This window comes from Lathamus discolor, chromosome 4 (genome assembly GCF_037157495.1).
Source record: "Lathamus discolor isolate bLatDis1 chromosome 4, bLatDis1.hap1, whole genome shotgun sequence".
Lineage (NCBI taxonomy): Eukaryota > Metazoa > Chordata > Aves > Psittaciformes > Psittacidae > Lathamus > Lathamus discolor.
The window spans coordinates 103012374-103026609 of NC_088887.1; the positions used below are offsets into that span (position 1 = coordinate 103012374).

General features: G+C 43.7%; 1 protein-coding gene and 1 long non-coding RNA gene across 2 annotated transcripts; one reads left to right on the plus strand and one right to left on the minus strand.

The window, feature by feature from the left end:
- Positions 1-4119: 4119 nt before the first annotated feature.
- CCNA1 (cyclin A1) lies at positions 4120-10423 on the minus strand. The gene is made up of 9 exons (XM_065678382.1): positions 10241-10423; positions 9960-10115; positions 8636-8879; positions 8296-8417; positions 7353-7576; positions 6551-6755; positions 5530-5643; positions 4720-4853; positions 4120-4377 (listed from the first exon to the last, which is right to left on the minus strand). The coding sequence occupies exons 1-9, from the start codon at positions 10406-10408 to the stop codon at positions 4326-4328; spliced, it is 1419 nt and encodes a 472-aa protein (XP_065534454.1). The 5' UTR covers positions 10409-10423; the 3' UTR covers positions 4120-4325.
- LOC136013875 (uncharacterized) lies at positions 8282-13133 on the plus strand. The gene is made up of 3 exons (XR_010612434.1): positions 8282-8424; positions 9528-9650; positions 9746-13133. It is a non-coding gene; the product is annotated as an uncharacterized LOC136013875 (long non-coding RNA).
- The last annotated feature ends 1103 nt before the right edge of the window (positions 13134-14236 follow it).

Consider the following 14236-nt stretch of genomic DNA (forward strand, 5'->3'; position numbering starts at 1 on the left):
TGGCCACAGTTAAATCATTCTCTCTAATTACCCAATTGCCTCTCAGGCATCCTTAACTCACCTCCAGAGAAGAGAAAAACAAAGGCAGATGATAGGTGCTAAATCAGTACCTTCCCAGAGGACTGAGTTCTGCTTGCCCATTTTAGTCTTAAGTGAACAATGGATCCACAATACATCCATAGCTATAAAGAACAGCTTTCTCAAGACACCAGAGGCAACTACAATATTTAGTTAGAAGTTATTGATAAAAAAACCCAAAAAAATTACAACATAGAAGAAATGGGATCATGTAACCACAGCACATTTGAGTCTTCTGAAAGTCACAGCATGATAGTATGGAAACTGCTAGAATAAGATTAGGGAGCTATTGTTGCTTTCTAATACCAGTGTTAACAAGCTCTTGAACTGAACATCATGGGTCAAACTTAATCTTCACCACTTTTCAATTCCAACCCACTCCAGAAAATTGAATGATTACTCAAAGCAATTTGGATGTACTCATCCTGCTGTCTCACCAGTAGGTTTTACTCCCAGTGTGCTGTCCAAACACATTTTAATCGGGGGGGAAGATAATGTGACCTGCATAGAACTCAATATTCACCCTTTGAAATACATATGCTAAGTCAGACTGATCTTCACAGCAGATCTAAACGAGCAAGACCAGGCTTGACATTTCTGAAACTGCAACTGTTTGAATATTATCTGAACTAAAAAAAAAAAAAAAAAAAAAGAAAAAAAAGGAAAAAAATTCATATTTTGTGGTTGTGATCTACAAATGGGATGGTCAAGAATTTCAGCTACCTCTGTTTAATCTTCATACTGATTCCCCTTTATTTCTTTTCCAGGATATACGGTTGTCTTCAAGAAATCTGTTTGTTTCAAACACCACATAAGGCTGTGAGCTTTATAGGTCTTAATTTTCCTGTATAGCAAAGGCAGAACACCAGTGAAAGCTTAAAACTTCTTTGGGTTGCTTTCATCTCCCTTTTTATAAATCCCTATTTTTATATACTTGATCATTTTCAGTACATCTTTTTTAAGTGCTCTTAAGTGGGTTTGCATCTGCATTTAAGCTTTTAATCTTTTACAGCAGCATTATTTCACCTTCATTATCACAATATGCCCAACTGAAGCATCTCTTATATCTTGATGACAAGTACCAGCTGCAGAGGAGATAACTCTGGCCTACCCCTCATGTGGTAAGTGCAGTGACTTACATAGAATGAGAGAGGATATAGAACCCAGTTTTTACTTTGCAAGAGTCAAGGCTCACTTAGAAAAAAGCAGTAAGACATTTCCTTGCTTCAAGTAAGACAAATACAACAAAAGGAAGCGAGAACAGAACAGGAACATTCAAAATGCCATTATTACCCACAGATCTCAGATGAGACGATTTCAAGATCAGTTCTTCTGTCTTGCAAATTAAAGTTTAATCCATATTGCACAAACTTAGCAGTATTCACACTGCAGCATTATGTGATTCTTCACCTTAAGTACTTAGCTTTTTTTTTTTTTTCATTTTCCCTTTTTAGCCTTTAATCTAAAAAAAGATTTAAGTCACTAGCTCAGTGTCCTGGGTTTGCCAGTAGCCCTTTTGTTCCTTCTTAGTAACTGGTGCAAGCTCTGTGTTTTGACTTCCAGCCTGGGCAGAGAGCTGGTAACACCAATTGCTTTTAATTGTTGTTAAGTAATGTTTATTCTGGCCAAGGACTTTGTGAGTCTCATGCTCTGCCGGGGACGAGGGGAGGCCGGGAGGAAGCAGAGACAGGACACCTGACCCAAACTAGCCAAAGAGGTATTCCATACCACAGCACGTCATGCCGAGGGGGGTAACTGGGAGTTACCCGGAAGGGCACGGTCTCTCTTCAGAGTGGGGGGGTCGAACTCGTTCGGAGGTGGTATCGTATTCTCTTGTTATTTTCTCTTATCAATATCATCATTGGTGGAAGCAGTAGTGATTTGGGTTATACCTTAGTTACTGGGCTGTTCTTATCTCAACCCTTGGGAGCTGCATTCTCTTTACTCTCCTCCCCATCCCTCCGGGGGGGGGAGGGGGGGGGGTGGGGGTGGTGGTGTGAGTGTACAAGCTTTTGTGGTTGGGTTTAAACCGCGACACTCAGTTGCAAAATACTGACAAAACAAGAAAGCAGATGAAGCAGTCATCTTCAGATACTGTAGTTGAAAAAAACTAGTATCAGGAAAGTTTGCATGTCAGATAATAAAAGCTTCAGGGAAGTTAAAGGCAACTATTATCCATCTTGCAGCCAGGTAGACTCTAAAAAAAGTACAACAGAAGTTAGGCCTCTAAGAAGACATCACATGGTAAAACATTGAGTAAATTCAGATCTGGACACCTCCTACTCCATTAGATGCACCAAATCTCTTGGCCCAGGAACAGACACAACTGTGGTCATAGACTGTTCATAAGACCAAAACTCATCTCTTTCCCATTATTACTGTGATGCAACCAAATACTTGCAAACTGCTCTAACACTAGGAGAACAGTTATGCATGTGAGATAGATTACTGCTTCCAAAATACTCAACACTACAGAAATTGCAAATCAGTAAGCACTATTACTTGAGTAGAGTAAGGCTTATTAACATGGCATTTCAAGAAACCTTATGTTCAGCCTGAAACACAGTGTTCAAGGCCAGGTTGGATCAAGCCTTGTGTTGGATGGTTTAGTGTGAGGTGTCCCTGTCCATGGCAGGGGGGTTGGAACTAGATGATCTTGAGGTCCCTTCCAACCCTAACCATTCTATGATTCTATGATTCTATGAAATGAGCTGGTACATCTGCGATATCTGATCATATGTCATTACATTAAAACCCAAAACAAATTCATTTACTGGACTATGAAGTGTTTGAAGCAAGAGACCAAGACCCACATAGGCTAGACTGAAACTGAATGCTTCCTTCCCTTAAAGGATATTTACTTTGAGACAGGTTAATCAGTCATTAGCATTACTCCATTTTGGAGAAACACAAGGGTATGCATTACTAAGAGGATTCACCATCTGCAACAGGGAGCAGGCAGGAGGGAGAAAAAAAAAAAACACCTTACACATAGAAGGAAATGAAACTTCTGAAGCTAAGAAAAGCCTTATGACACACACTGGTATAATCAGGTTTTAAAATTAAAGTAACAGGCTTGTTAGCTGGTACTTAACTAAGTCTGGTGAATTGCATATTATGTCAAGTGTTAAGCATATTTTTGCTTGGAAACACATAATGTCCCATACAGATAACTCTTTTAGGAAGCAGTAAACACTGACGGTTTTAAACTCTTACAGTAAGAGAATGCCTCAGACTTACCTTGCCATTTAGATGAGTTGAATATAGTTCTCTACTTGTTGATCAACCTAACAGCTTTGGACAGGGGTTGTATTTAAGAGTACTCAAGGTAGCTTTTCATTTGTTATTTAAAAAACACTAGGTCATGAGCAACTGGGGGCACAAGACAGCATAGCAGCTCTAAATAAGATAGTCCTGTCCTATCACTCCCCCTCCTTCCTACTAAGACTGAGATTTCTCTGCACTGAAGAGCAGACATGTTGAGCAGTGCTGTAGTGGCTGGAAAGGTCATCTCAGACAGCTATGCCTTAAGAGTACTCAATATCACAAGTATGACACAACAGCCATCTAGCTCAACTCCACTGCTCTAGTACCTCACAACTTCCAGCACTGCTCTCTACTGCAGTTTGTTCAGTGTTTGAAGGGTTCCTAAGGCTCTGCCAGACACAATCTCCCCTTCCTCCAGTTCTCTGCAGAACAATCCTTCTATTCACCTCCATGAATGTAAGCTTGCCTCTTAGTCAACATTGATGTCTCCTACACACAAATTCAGTATTCACAGACCATGTGCATCTGGAGGCTTTTGCTGTGATAGGGTAAACAAGCTGCAGAAAATAGGTTCTGTTCACAACCACATCAGCTTGTCTCAGAAGATACTGCAGCAAGTCACTTGTGTCTATGGGGATGTCAGGTTGTTTTATTTTGGTTTCAGCCACACAATCCACTCCAGCTACCTTAAAAGCCCTTTTGTGTAGAAAACCATAACCCTTTCCACTCACTGTCATTGCAGATATTAACTGGAGTCAGAAAGACTGACAGAAGAACAGTGTAATAAGATATTTATTAAAAGTGCTGTCAGTTTATTAAGAGCTACAGTCTAATACTCCCTTTTTAAAGGGGTATCCAATTTAAAAATGCTAGCTAAAAACCATTCTGATCATTATGGTTAGACACACAACCTGCAATGCTCTATAAAATGTTATGGGACTGACTGGGACAAAGTAATCTTCAAGTCCAGGATCCAGTCTCTACTGTAGAGGAAGAACTGCTGGGGGCTCCAGAAGAGACACCTGCAGGTACCTGGAATAGAAATGCAATCTCTAAAGATAGTAGTTTAGCTGACAAATTTAATGATACCATCTGACACTGGAGTGGAAATTGACATTGGGGAAGGAAAGAATCATCCTGCAACATTGCAGAACTGTTATTCACTACATGTGTATACTTAGGTATGAACTACCCTCCTGATACAAAAGTTTTCCCCTAAAGAGGCCATGACAGAGGCTTCTGTTTCAGGAATAGAAGTGGACCACTGTGAGAAGTTAGTCAGCTATAGAAGCTGCAGCCTAAGCTGCTAAACCAGAGTTATCCTGTGCTTATATAGTCTCTAAGTTACAAAACACTGTCTTCCTGGTTACTCACTTTGAGTGCTTATACTTCTCCTTAATTGCTTGCAGTTGGCAATGGGGAACATCAAGGCATGCTTTATGCAGATCAGTCAGGCAAGGCACTATATCACTTAATGAATACCCAGTGAATGTAGCAAGTGTTTCTGGCTGTCCAGAAGAGAAAAAACAGTGTTATTCCAGTGTAGGTATCATTCATCTAAGAGATAAATTTTCTACAAAAGCATAAGCCATTTTCACTACATCAGTGCTCATGCTAGATTTTTTCTTTTAGGCTTGAAAAGGATTCAAGTGTATTCTGCCATCAGTTTCACTCTAGGTCTTCCTTGGTGCCAGATCTGACCAGAAGTTCCTTCTGCTTGAAGCATGTGGAATCCATTACATTCCTTCTGGGTCCCATCCTCTCCCAAAGCTGTTACTCTTAGCACTCAGCTGAGAGAGCTATCAAGGCTTGCAGTAAAGCTGCCACTCCATGTAATCACTCCGCTGAAGTGGAAACATTAAGGTTTCCCCTCCCTCCTAGAAAGCCCCTGAATGGTATTTAGGGGAGAAGTTTTAGATGTTAAAGACTAACAAGGTCTTACATAAAGACTTAATGTAATTGAGCAAGACAGCAAGGTCTTTCTTACTTCAGAAAGAAGACAGGGTATTTCAGGCTGGTTTAATATTAACTTATCAGGTATTTCCATTAGATCAGGAAAAGCTACTCATTCTAGGATTTCAGCCTTCGTAACATACATTGAAGCTACTAACTTTTGCTTTTCAGCCTAATTCTAGTAACATAAAATGCTTGAGCTACTCATTAACATGCAGTTGTTATTCTTACCCAGAAAGACCTGTTCATCGTATAGTTTGCTAGACAGTAGGCTGCTGCAGCAGTTTGCGATGGAAGGTACTTCAGAAATGGATCAGCTTCAAGCAGACTCAGCTCTGCAAGATACTGAACAAAAGCCCCACAATTTTTTCAAACAGCATGAACCTAGCTGGTACAATCAGTTCAATACAGCAAGCACTGAAAATAATTGTCAGTGGTCTCAGTTTCATGTAAATAACATGAGTTGCACATCAGATGGGTAGAAATAGCATTTTAGTCTTGTCAATCTTACAGAAGACCCTTTAGCGTATTTTAGTGGAAACAGAAAGACTATAGTTTGTCAAAGCCTAAACAATCTACACTAATATGAGGTTCTGTTCCCATCAACAGCTCTGATGTAATTCTACAGATAGATACTTAGAAAACTCATGTTCTCATCCTTCAGGGTTCTTGTTCATACAGGTTGATCTCACTTGGAGATCAGGGATAAACAGACAACTCTAAGAAACAGAATGTGAGCTCTCCTGAAGTAAAGCCATTGTATAATCCTATAAACCTTGCAGATAAGCAGCAGGTCAGATACACGCCATAAGCTTGGGTTAACCAGTTTCTGAGCAGAATTGCCTATGCAGCTACAGGGGTATATACTGTGTCATTGTGTAGCAATATGTAGTACCACCGTGCCCAGGGCAGACTTGCTATGCAGGCACTCTTCAAAAAACAACCAGATTTCCACCACCCAGCTGCTTAGCCAATGCATTACCCTTGACCAGACAGACAGAAATCTTCAATTTGGTTTATGAGACATTTATCAAGCAGTCTCACAAGCCTTCTACTGAAGACAGTGGGCTGCAAAACGTTCAGTTTTAGGCCTGCACAGTCCCAGATAAGACTTGGCATGAGAAAAAGCGTATCTTCTCACAGAGCGCAATACAATAGCAGAACCTGTATTTAACAAAGTTATCTGAGCAGACAAGTGGTTCTGCTTTTCGGATCACTTCTCCCACTGCCTTGAAAGGAAAATAACTCATACCCTTGCAAAGTTCTCTGTCTTCATACAGACTCCACATCTCTGAATATACTGAAGGAGGAACTGGTTGATGGTTGGGGCTGTTAGGTCAAAAGTCAACACTTTGAGAAGCAGGTGTTCCATTCTTAGCAGCTGCCTCTTTGTGTAGGTATCATCTGTTATATACACAAATTCATCCACTTCTGGTGGGTAGATTTCTTCATACTTCCTGTAAGAGGAATATAGAAGACATTTGCCAGCTTGAAAGTTATGGTAAGAGATAGCTTTCTGCTCAACCCATATCAGGATGAGCACATGACACCACTAAAATTTGTGTAGAGCTCTTATTTTAGTCCTTCTTCCAGCCTAGTTCAAGTTTGGGCAAAGATGTTTAGAGCAACTCTAGTCTAGATAGAAACACACTACATTGTTAGCTCTTTACTAATAGCAAGATCTCAGAGTGCACCTCAGTAACATTGAGCTCTAGACAAATCCTCATGTGCTCCTAGGCTATGTTGGATAACCTGTCTACTTAAAGCAGTTGAAGTCTAATTGCAGATTGCAACTGTGAACCTATTTTAGCCTTTCAGACTAGCAGCCTAACGTGGTAGCGGTTTTGCTACTGCTGCTATGCTTACAAATTTTCCCCACTAGTTCCTCACATCATAAACATTAAATGTTTAATTTTGCTAGCAAAGTACGCAAAGTTGCTAATCTTGAGACACCACAAGAAGCTGCCTACCACTGCAAACTTTAGTCCTTCAAATTAAATTGAAGACTCATCCAAAAAATAAGTTTCAGCTCCCAGGTAAGGAGATAAACTTACGCAGCCAGAAGCATTGCTGCTGTTCCTACAAGCTGCAGCTTCCCTCTGAGAACAGACATGCAGGAAAGAAACCTGTCCAGGAAGTTCACCGCCAAGTACAGAGTCTCTGTGCGAAGTTTATATTCTTCCCCTACTTCCACCAGCCAGTCTACCAAGATGGCACGCATTCCTGTTGTGATATCTGGTTGTTTCTTCATGTAGTAGGGCTTGGGCCTGAATCGTTGCTGTTTGGAGAGAGTTGGAGAATCAGAATGCTCACCCTGAAGACAGCTATTGATGGCTGAGCTCATTAACATTCTTCATACTTATACCAAAAGGAGCATGAGTTGTTCCACTATTAATAACTCATTACTACTAACTACAGTTACAGTGCTAATAGTATTAACAACTAGTAGAATCTCTAGAAAGTAGTATTCCTACACTGAAGAGATAAGAGCTATGATGTTAGTAGCAGAATAGTAAAAACCTCCTGAACTATGGAAAGCCTTGGCCATCAAGCACATACAAGCCATTCAGAGGGACCCAAGAATGAACAAATCACATTTCCCCCCACCCCTCCTGCCCCCACCCTTTCTTACTGGGAGAATACCCTTTAATGCTCTGATACGGAAAGGTAGGAAGAAAAACACTGTAGCAAAAGAGCTGTCAGTGACATCACATCTGACTGCTTTAGTACTTTTGCAGCATTCAACTCCCATCTGCAAGAATGATTTCTCCCTCCCAAGGAGTCAAGAGATGCTCCAATGGTAGGGATTTTCAGGGACAAGAATAATCATGAAAAATATCACTGTCTACATGCTGCCTTCAGAGACAGCTTTTACTGCTTGGTTTCTCTCCTTCATAGTCCATCCTTGGGTTATCCTGGAACAGCCATACCTCTTTGCAGTATCGCAGCCTATCATAGAGACCACAAGTACCTATAAGCTTGTTCCAAGGCACTCACTTCAGCCTCTCGGAGGTATTGATGAATGTCTTCTGCATACTCTCCCACAGTCAGAGTTACAGGATCTACCATGTGATCCTCAGGCTGGGACTGGAAGGACGTATCCACTACCATGGGAGATCCTAACAGGTAAGAGGAAGCAGCAAGACATTTGTGTAATTAGCCTCTTCACCTTCTCCTGCCATGTCTAGGATTAAGTTATTTGCCTCATCCAGACACATGCCAAGTTACCTTGAAGTGTTATTTATTTGTAACAAGCTACTCGCAAAGTTACCAGCATCACAATTCAGAACTACCCTACATGTGCTGTGGGTACCATTTAAGTTGTCACAGGAGTTACCTGTACTCAGATCCAGCAGCAGGTGAATACTGGAAGTCATTGCACTAGTATCCAGTTCACACAGGCTTGATTCCAGCTCTTCAGCCACTTGGCAGCTGTAGTTTTCTTTCTCTTCTGGTTCATCCTCATAGATAGCAAACGCTTGCTTTGACACAGCACTGACCATTTGCTTGGGTAATTCATCTTTTCCAGATGAAGGGACAGCGTTTTCAGAGCCAGAGAAGTGTCTGATAACAGTAAAATCCTGAAACAGAGCACACAGGCTGAGGGGGGGCAACTCAGGAAGAAAACAACAGTAAGCATCATTTGTTTTAGCAGAGAAAAATCACTCTCCTTGCCTAACAGACACCAATAATAAAAGCCCACTGGAAAAAACACCAGCTATAGCTGGTGCTTCAGCTTGTTGCTGTCTTGCTGCAACAAAGTTCTCACCAAAAGAGCGAGGTGTAGTGAAAGTCAAGAACCAAGAGAGCAGCCTCATCCCCAGTGCCCACTATCAAGGTGAGAGAGGCGAAGGTGCTGCTCATTTCCTGAGGCTAGCAAGTGCAGTATCTGCTCCACATTCAGTTCTGGCAAACAGCAGCTGCTTTCCAGTGCAGCAGGTTAAAGTAACAACAGCAAGTACTCAGGCAATGTCACAGATTTATGAAGGACTTCACCTGCAAGGCAGCATCTAATGCCAACTTACAAATCCAAGTTCGAGCTCAAGCATTACAACCTCTAGGACTAAGATGTGTGACCAGGCTGCAATCCTTCACATCATCTGCTATCAGTAAGCCACCAACAGTTACGGGCTTTGCAGAGTCACAACCATGAAGAGCTTGTGTACATATAACAGCAGCTATTTTAGGTCCTGTAAATCATCACTGTAATCCTTCTCCTGCCACACCAGCAGACCCCAGGAGGGCTGCAGGAATAGAAGTGTAGGCAGACACCCTGTTGTGAGCTTTAGCTTCTTGAAGACTCTGGCAGGTTGAAGGGAGCATGGCCAGCTGCAAGGCAATGGAACCTCTGGGTAAGCACCAGTGAATGAACTTTTCTTAAATTATGCCCTGCACTTTAGAGGGTATGCGCCCACATAAAGCCTCACCACGTCTCCCTTCCTTCCAGGGTGGATTACTTGTTCAAAGTACTTCTATGGGGAAGCTTACTAGCGGGTTTCTCGGCAACTCACGCTCATTAATTGGAGCCGGACGCAGCTCCTTACCCCGCCGCCTCGGGCATTTACAAAGCAGCCTCGAGAGCGAGCACGGGCACCGCTCATGCCCGCGGCAAGGGAGCTGCCCCCGGCCCGCGAAGCGCCCGGCGGGGCTGCGAGGCTCACCTGGGCGCTGGGCCGCTGCTGCCCGTTCTCCGCCAGCACCCCCAGCACGGTCCGCCCGCTGCTGCGGGGGGCAGCGGGGCAGGTCTCCCGCCGCCCCGCCCGGCTCTTCTCCCCGGTGCGGCGCATCGCCCAGCAGTCGGTACCTTTCGGAGGCAACTACAACCAAAAAACAACCACACACCAAAATAAAGTTGCAATAAAATAAACCCCCTCGGGCAGCCCCTCCGCAGGGCGGCGGGTGGGCACGCTGGGCACGCTCGCCCCGCTCGCCGCTAGCCTACCGAGAACGCTGCACCTCCGAGAAAGCAGAGAGAAAGCAGCCAGCACGCCGGGTACACGCCCGCCGCCCATATATAGGCGGCGGCCGATGGAGGCGGTAGCGGCGGCTGTTGGTTGCAACCCCCGGCGCCACCGCCGCCCTGACAACACAAGCGGCTGCGGGTCGTCATGGAGACCCCGGCGGGGGCCGCCCCCGGCGCGCCCGGCCGCGCTGCCCCGCGCACAGCACCACCCGCCCCGCCCCGCCCCGCCCCGCGCAGCGCCCGCCGGGCGGCGGGTACGAGTGGTGGGGCCGAGAGCAGGGCCCCCGCCGTCGCCTTCTCCAGCGCTGCCCGTCCCAGACATCCAGAACGTGGGTAGCGAGCGCGCAGGGAGAGCTGCGGAGTGATGGGCACAGCCGCGGCACGAGGGTTTGGCTGCACTCCTCGGTGAAGTTAAACCAACGGGATTCTAGTCGATTTAAGCGTGGGTTTGACTGCTGTAGCACCTTGTAAATCTAAGCTAGGGGACAGATGCAGAGCTGATTGCACGGCTGCATACGAGAGCGGCTGTCAGCCGTGAGCGGTGGAAATACAGAGCCCTGTAATAGGATTTAAGAAGGAGTTTATCCTCTGCCATCAAAGATTTTCACTAGTGGTGTGGATAATGACACTGAGAGCACACTTACTAAATTTGGGGGTAACACCACCAGTGGTGCCGGGAAGGGCTGGGACTGTGCTGAGAAGCAAGATTAGGTTTGTGAAATTATCTTGACAAACTGGAAGAGTGTTCTGGAAAAGTGGGATGCTCCCGAAGCATAAGTGCAAGCTCAGACAGAACCAACAGCTGCAGCAGTGCAGGGTGGGGAACAGCCAGGTAGATTGCGGATCTGTGAAAAAAAATCCAGAAGGTTATCGTGAACCTCAGACCGAGTGTAAGTTGCCATGCTCATGGCTGTTCCTGCATGGACAAACCATAATACAGCCTGTGTGGCACACAAGCCCTCTGAAAGTCCATAGAGAAGGCAAAGGAGCAAGCAGAATAACAACTTAAACCTCAGCACGAGATGTAGGTTAGGTTCGGTATTAGCAGTATGATGCGTCAGAAGAGACAGCATGGGAAATTGGGGGATTTCCCTCCTTTGCAGTTCTGTAAGAGCACATTAAAGAAACTGCTGTCAAAACTGTCTATGCCTTGGCGGCTGTGGTACTTCTCAAGATGCAATCCAAAGTGACTGAAATGTAAGAACTATCATCCAAAAACTGGATACATCAAGCAAGGTCTTAGGCTGTAATTAGGTCTAACACATAGCTCACAGTCATTCAAAGATCACGTGTCACTCCTACCCAAATATATAGATGGAGGTTATTTACTAAACTCATTTTCAGTCAGTGAATATCCTTCATGTCCAAACACTCATCACATCCATATACCATTTAGACATAACTGAAGAAACTAAGCTACCCAGCAGATGACTTATTAATATTTTTATGTATGAGCAGCATATGGATATCCTCAGTAGTCATATAGTACATTAATGTAACTGAAATGCCTCTCAAATAGCTTTTAATGAGGTTATTTAAGCTCCATTTTCCCAGGAACTCTTTGAAACAGCCTAATATGGATTAGTACCTGAGGGAGGCCAGTGAGCTTTGCCAGCCACTACTTAATTGTAGCAGCAGATCAAATAAAGCTTTGGGCCATTAATCATTTACTTCTGCACTTCCCTGTGTGTGCTTGAGAGGAGACTGAAGCCTTCCTGAGAGGGCTTCTGAGGGTGTCTTGCAGTAGTTACTGTCTTATGATTTCTATGAAGGCAGAGAATTCAGAGCAACTCCTGACTTGGCAAGGATGCTTCCTTTGTGGCTCTGGAAAAGATGGCATGAAAGGCCTGGTTTGGACTCATCTCTGTCTCATGAATCTTTCCTATCTCCTTAGCTCTTTCTCCTTTTTGCAGATGTTTGCTTTGAATGTTGAAATGTCCAGATTTAGTGTCTTTTTCAGTTAAAGGGATTTCCCTTCTTCTATGCTGTGGGACCAGGCATGGGCTCCTACTTTCCTCTCTGAGGACAGTCCCAGCTTTTACACAGTAAGTTCTTCACGCACTTCAGTTCACGCTCTGGGGCATGGAGAGTGACTGTCCTGGCCTCCTGTTCTTCCCCAGTGTCTAGCCTCTCAGAAGTGCCTCTTTAGAGACTGGGGAGCTGGATTTTATTTTTAAATTTCCCAGCAGAAATATTTGACAATTATATTTACTCTATCAATCTTTTTGCAAGTTTTGCTTACAAGAGAGAGAAATGTTGTCTGTGCAAATGCAAATGCTTGGTACTGTGCCTGGGAGAAGGAGGAGAGATGAAGTATCGTGTCACTGTTGTAAGGACCATCCTTTATCTCTGTAGCTTGAAACTGTAACCTTAAATCTTAAACTAACAATACTGTGTGTGCCTTTAACATAGTAGAATAGGCTGAACCATTCTAACTTACTAACATGTATGAGAGGAATGCTCAGCTGATGGGGAAAGGAACATCATGGATCTGATAACAACTAAAAAGACAGTAAATAAGACCAAGGATGCTAGCCTTCAAGACAGCAGAATGGCGCCCAGTGTGGAGCGAGACTGGAACAGAACAGAAGAAAGGACATACCAACTGCTAACTTGGCACTAGGACCTTGCAAGCATGCACAAGCACTGAGGTCATTCAGTAAACACAGTGAGGAAGACTGAGGAAGACAACCACCAAAGACCCCCATTCAGAAAGAAAGCGCATGCATAATTAGGATGCAAATATTATAATTAGTTCCTGTGAAAGCTATGAATATTCATGAATATGCTAAATGTATAGCCGCTGTCAGCAAGTATCAGGTGCGCTCACCTTTGCGAACGATTCGCGTGTGTGCTTAGTGCTGCAATAAAGAATGCCTCCTTTTAAATCTCCAAATTGAATCTTAGAGAGTTTCTTCGACAGACTTTTATGGTAACAAAACCATGATTCACTCCTACTCTACCTACAAGCACACATTGGGCAAAACTGCCTTTAAAAGAAAATCATAGCCTATTTTCACCCAAGGTATTTTTCTGCATATTTCTTCCTTGCATGAGCTTGAGAAGGACATAGCTGCTTCAGAAGCTAACAGCAGCTCCCTGTGTGCACAAATGAGACTATTGTAAACTGTCCCCTTCTCTCTCCACCCTTTGAAGTGTTTTTTGGTCCCTGGGTTTATTTCCTAGGTTTTCAGTTTGGCCTACACAGCTGTTTGGCCTGCAGCCTGGGGGTAGCATTTTCATGGGTAATAAACCACCCATTGTCTTAAAAATATGTGTAAGCATAAGATGAGAAGCAGTTAATGCATGACTGTTGCAGCTTTTCAGCTTTGTGTCTCTAAGTCTCATGTTGAAGTACAACACAATATTCATATAGGAAAATCCATTCGGGTAGGTTAGATGCAGAGTCGTTATGACTTTGGCCAGGTCACATTCAATATTTGGCAAGTTTTCTCAGGCCCATGTGCTGAGCAATCACACAGCAAGTCCACATGTGCCACAGACTTCTCTTAGGTCAGCTAACTGAAGAGCAGTCTGGAAGTCCAATGCATAGCAAATTTAATGCACAGCTGCATAACCCCCTGTAAAACGTGTTGCAGGAGCAGTCTTTGAGTTCAGAAAGTTTCTAAAAAGGTTTATGAAAGCTCCATGACAGCAAGAACTGTGCCTGGACTCACTGACCTGCAAGGTCCCATCAGGACCTTGTTGTATGGTCTTACAGTGACAAAGCAGTGAAGAACATGACCTCTCTTCTTTCATATGGCTATAATTCCTAGAATTGTGAATAGTCTCCTGTCTGCAGTGTGCTCTGATTATCATAACAGTAAATTGATTTCCCATTATTTAGGAATACATAGATTTTGAGTTTCAGTGTTTTTCTGAACTACCAAAATCAGAAAAATAGCCAACAATTAAAACATGAGTCCAGGGATCAGAAGTTGTTGGCCAAGACACAGCCTTGGTTGAGCCACCAAC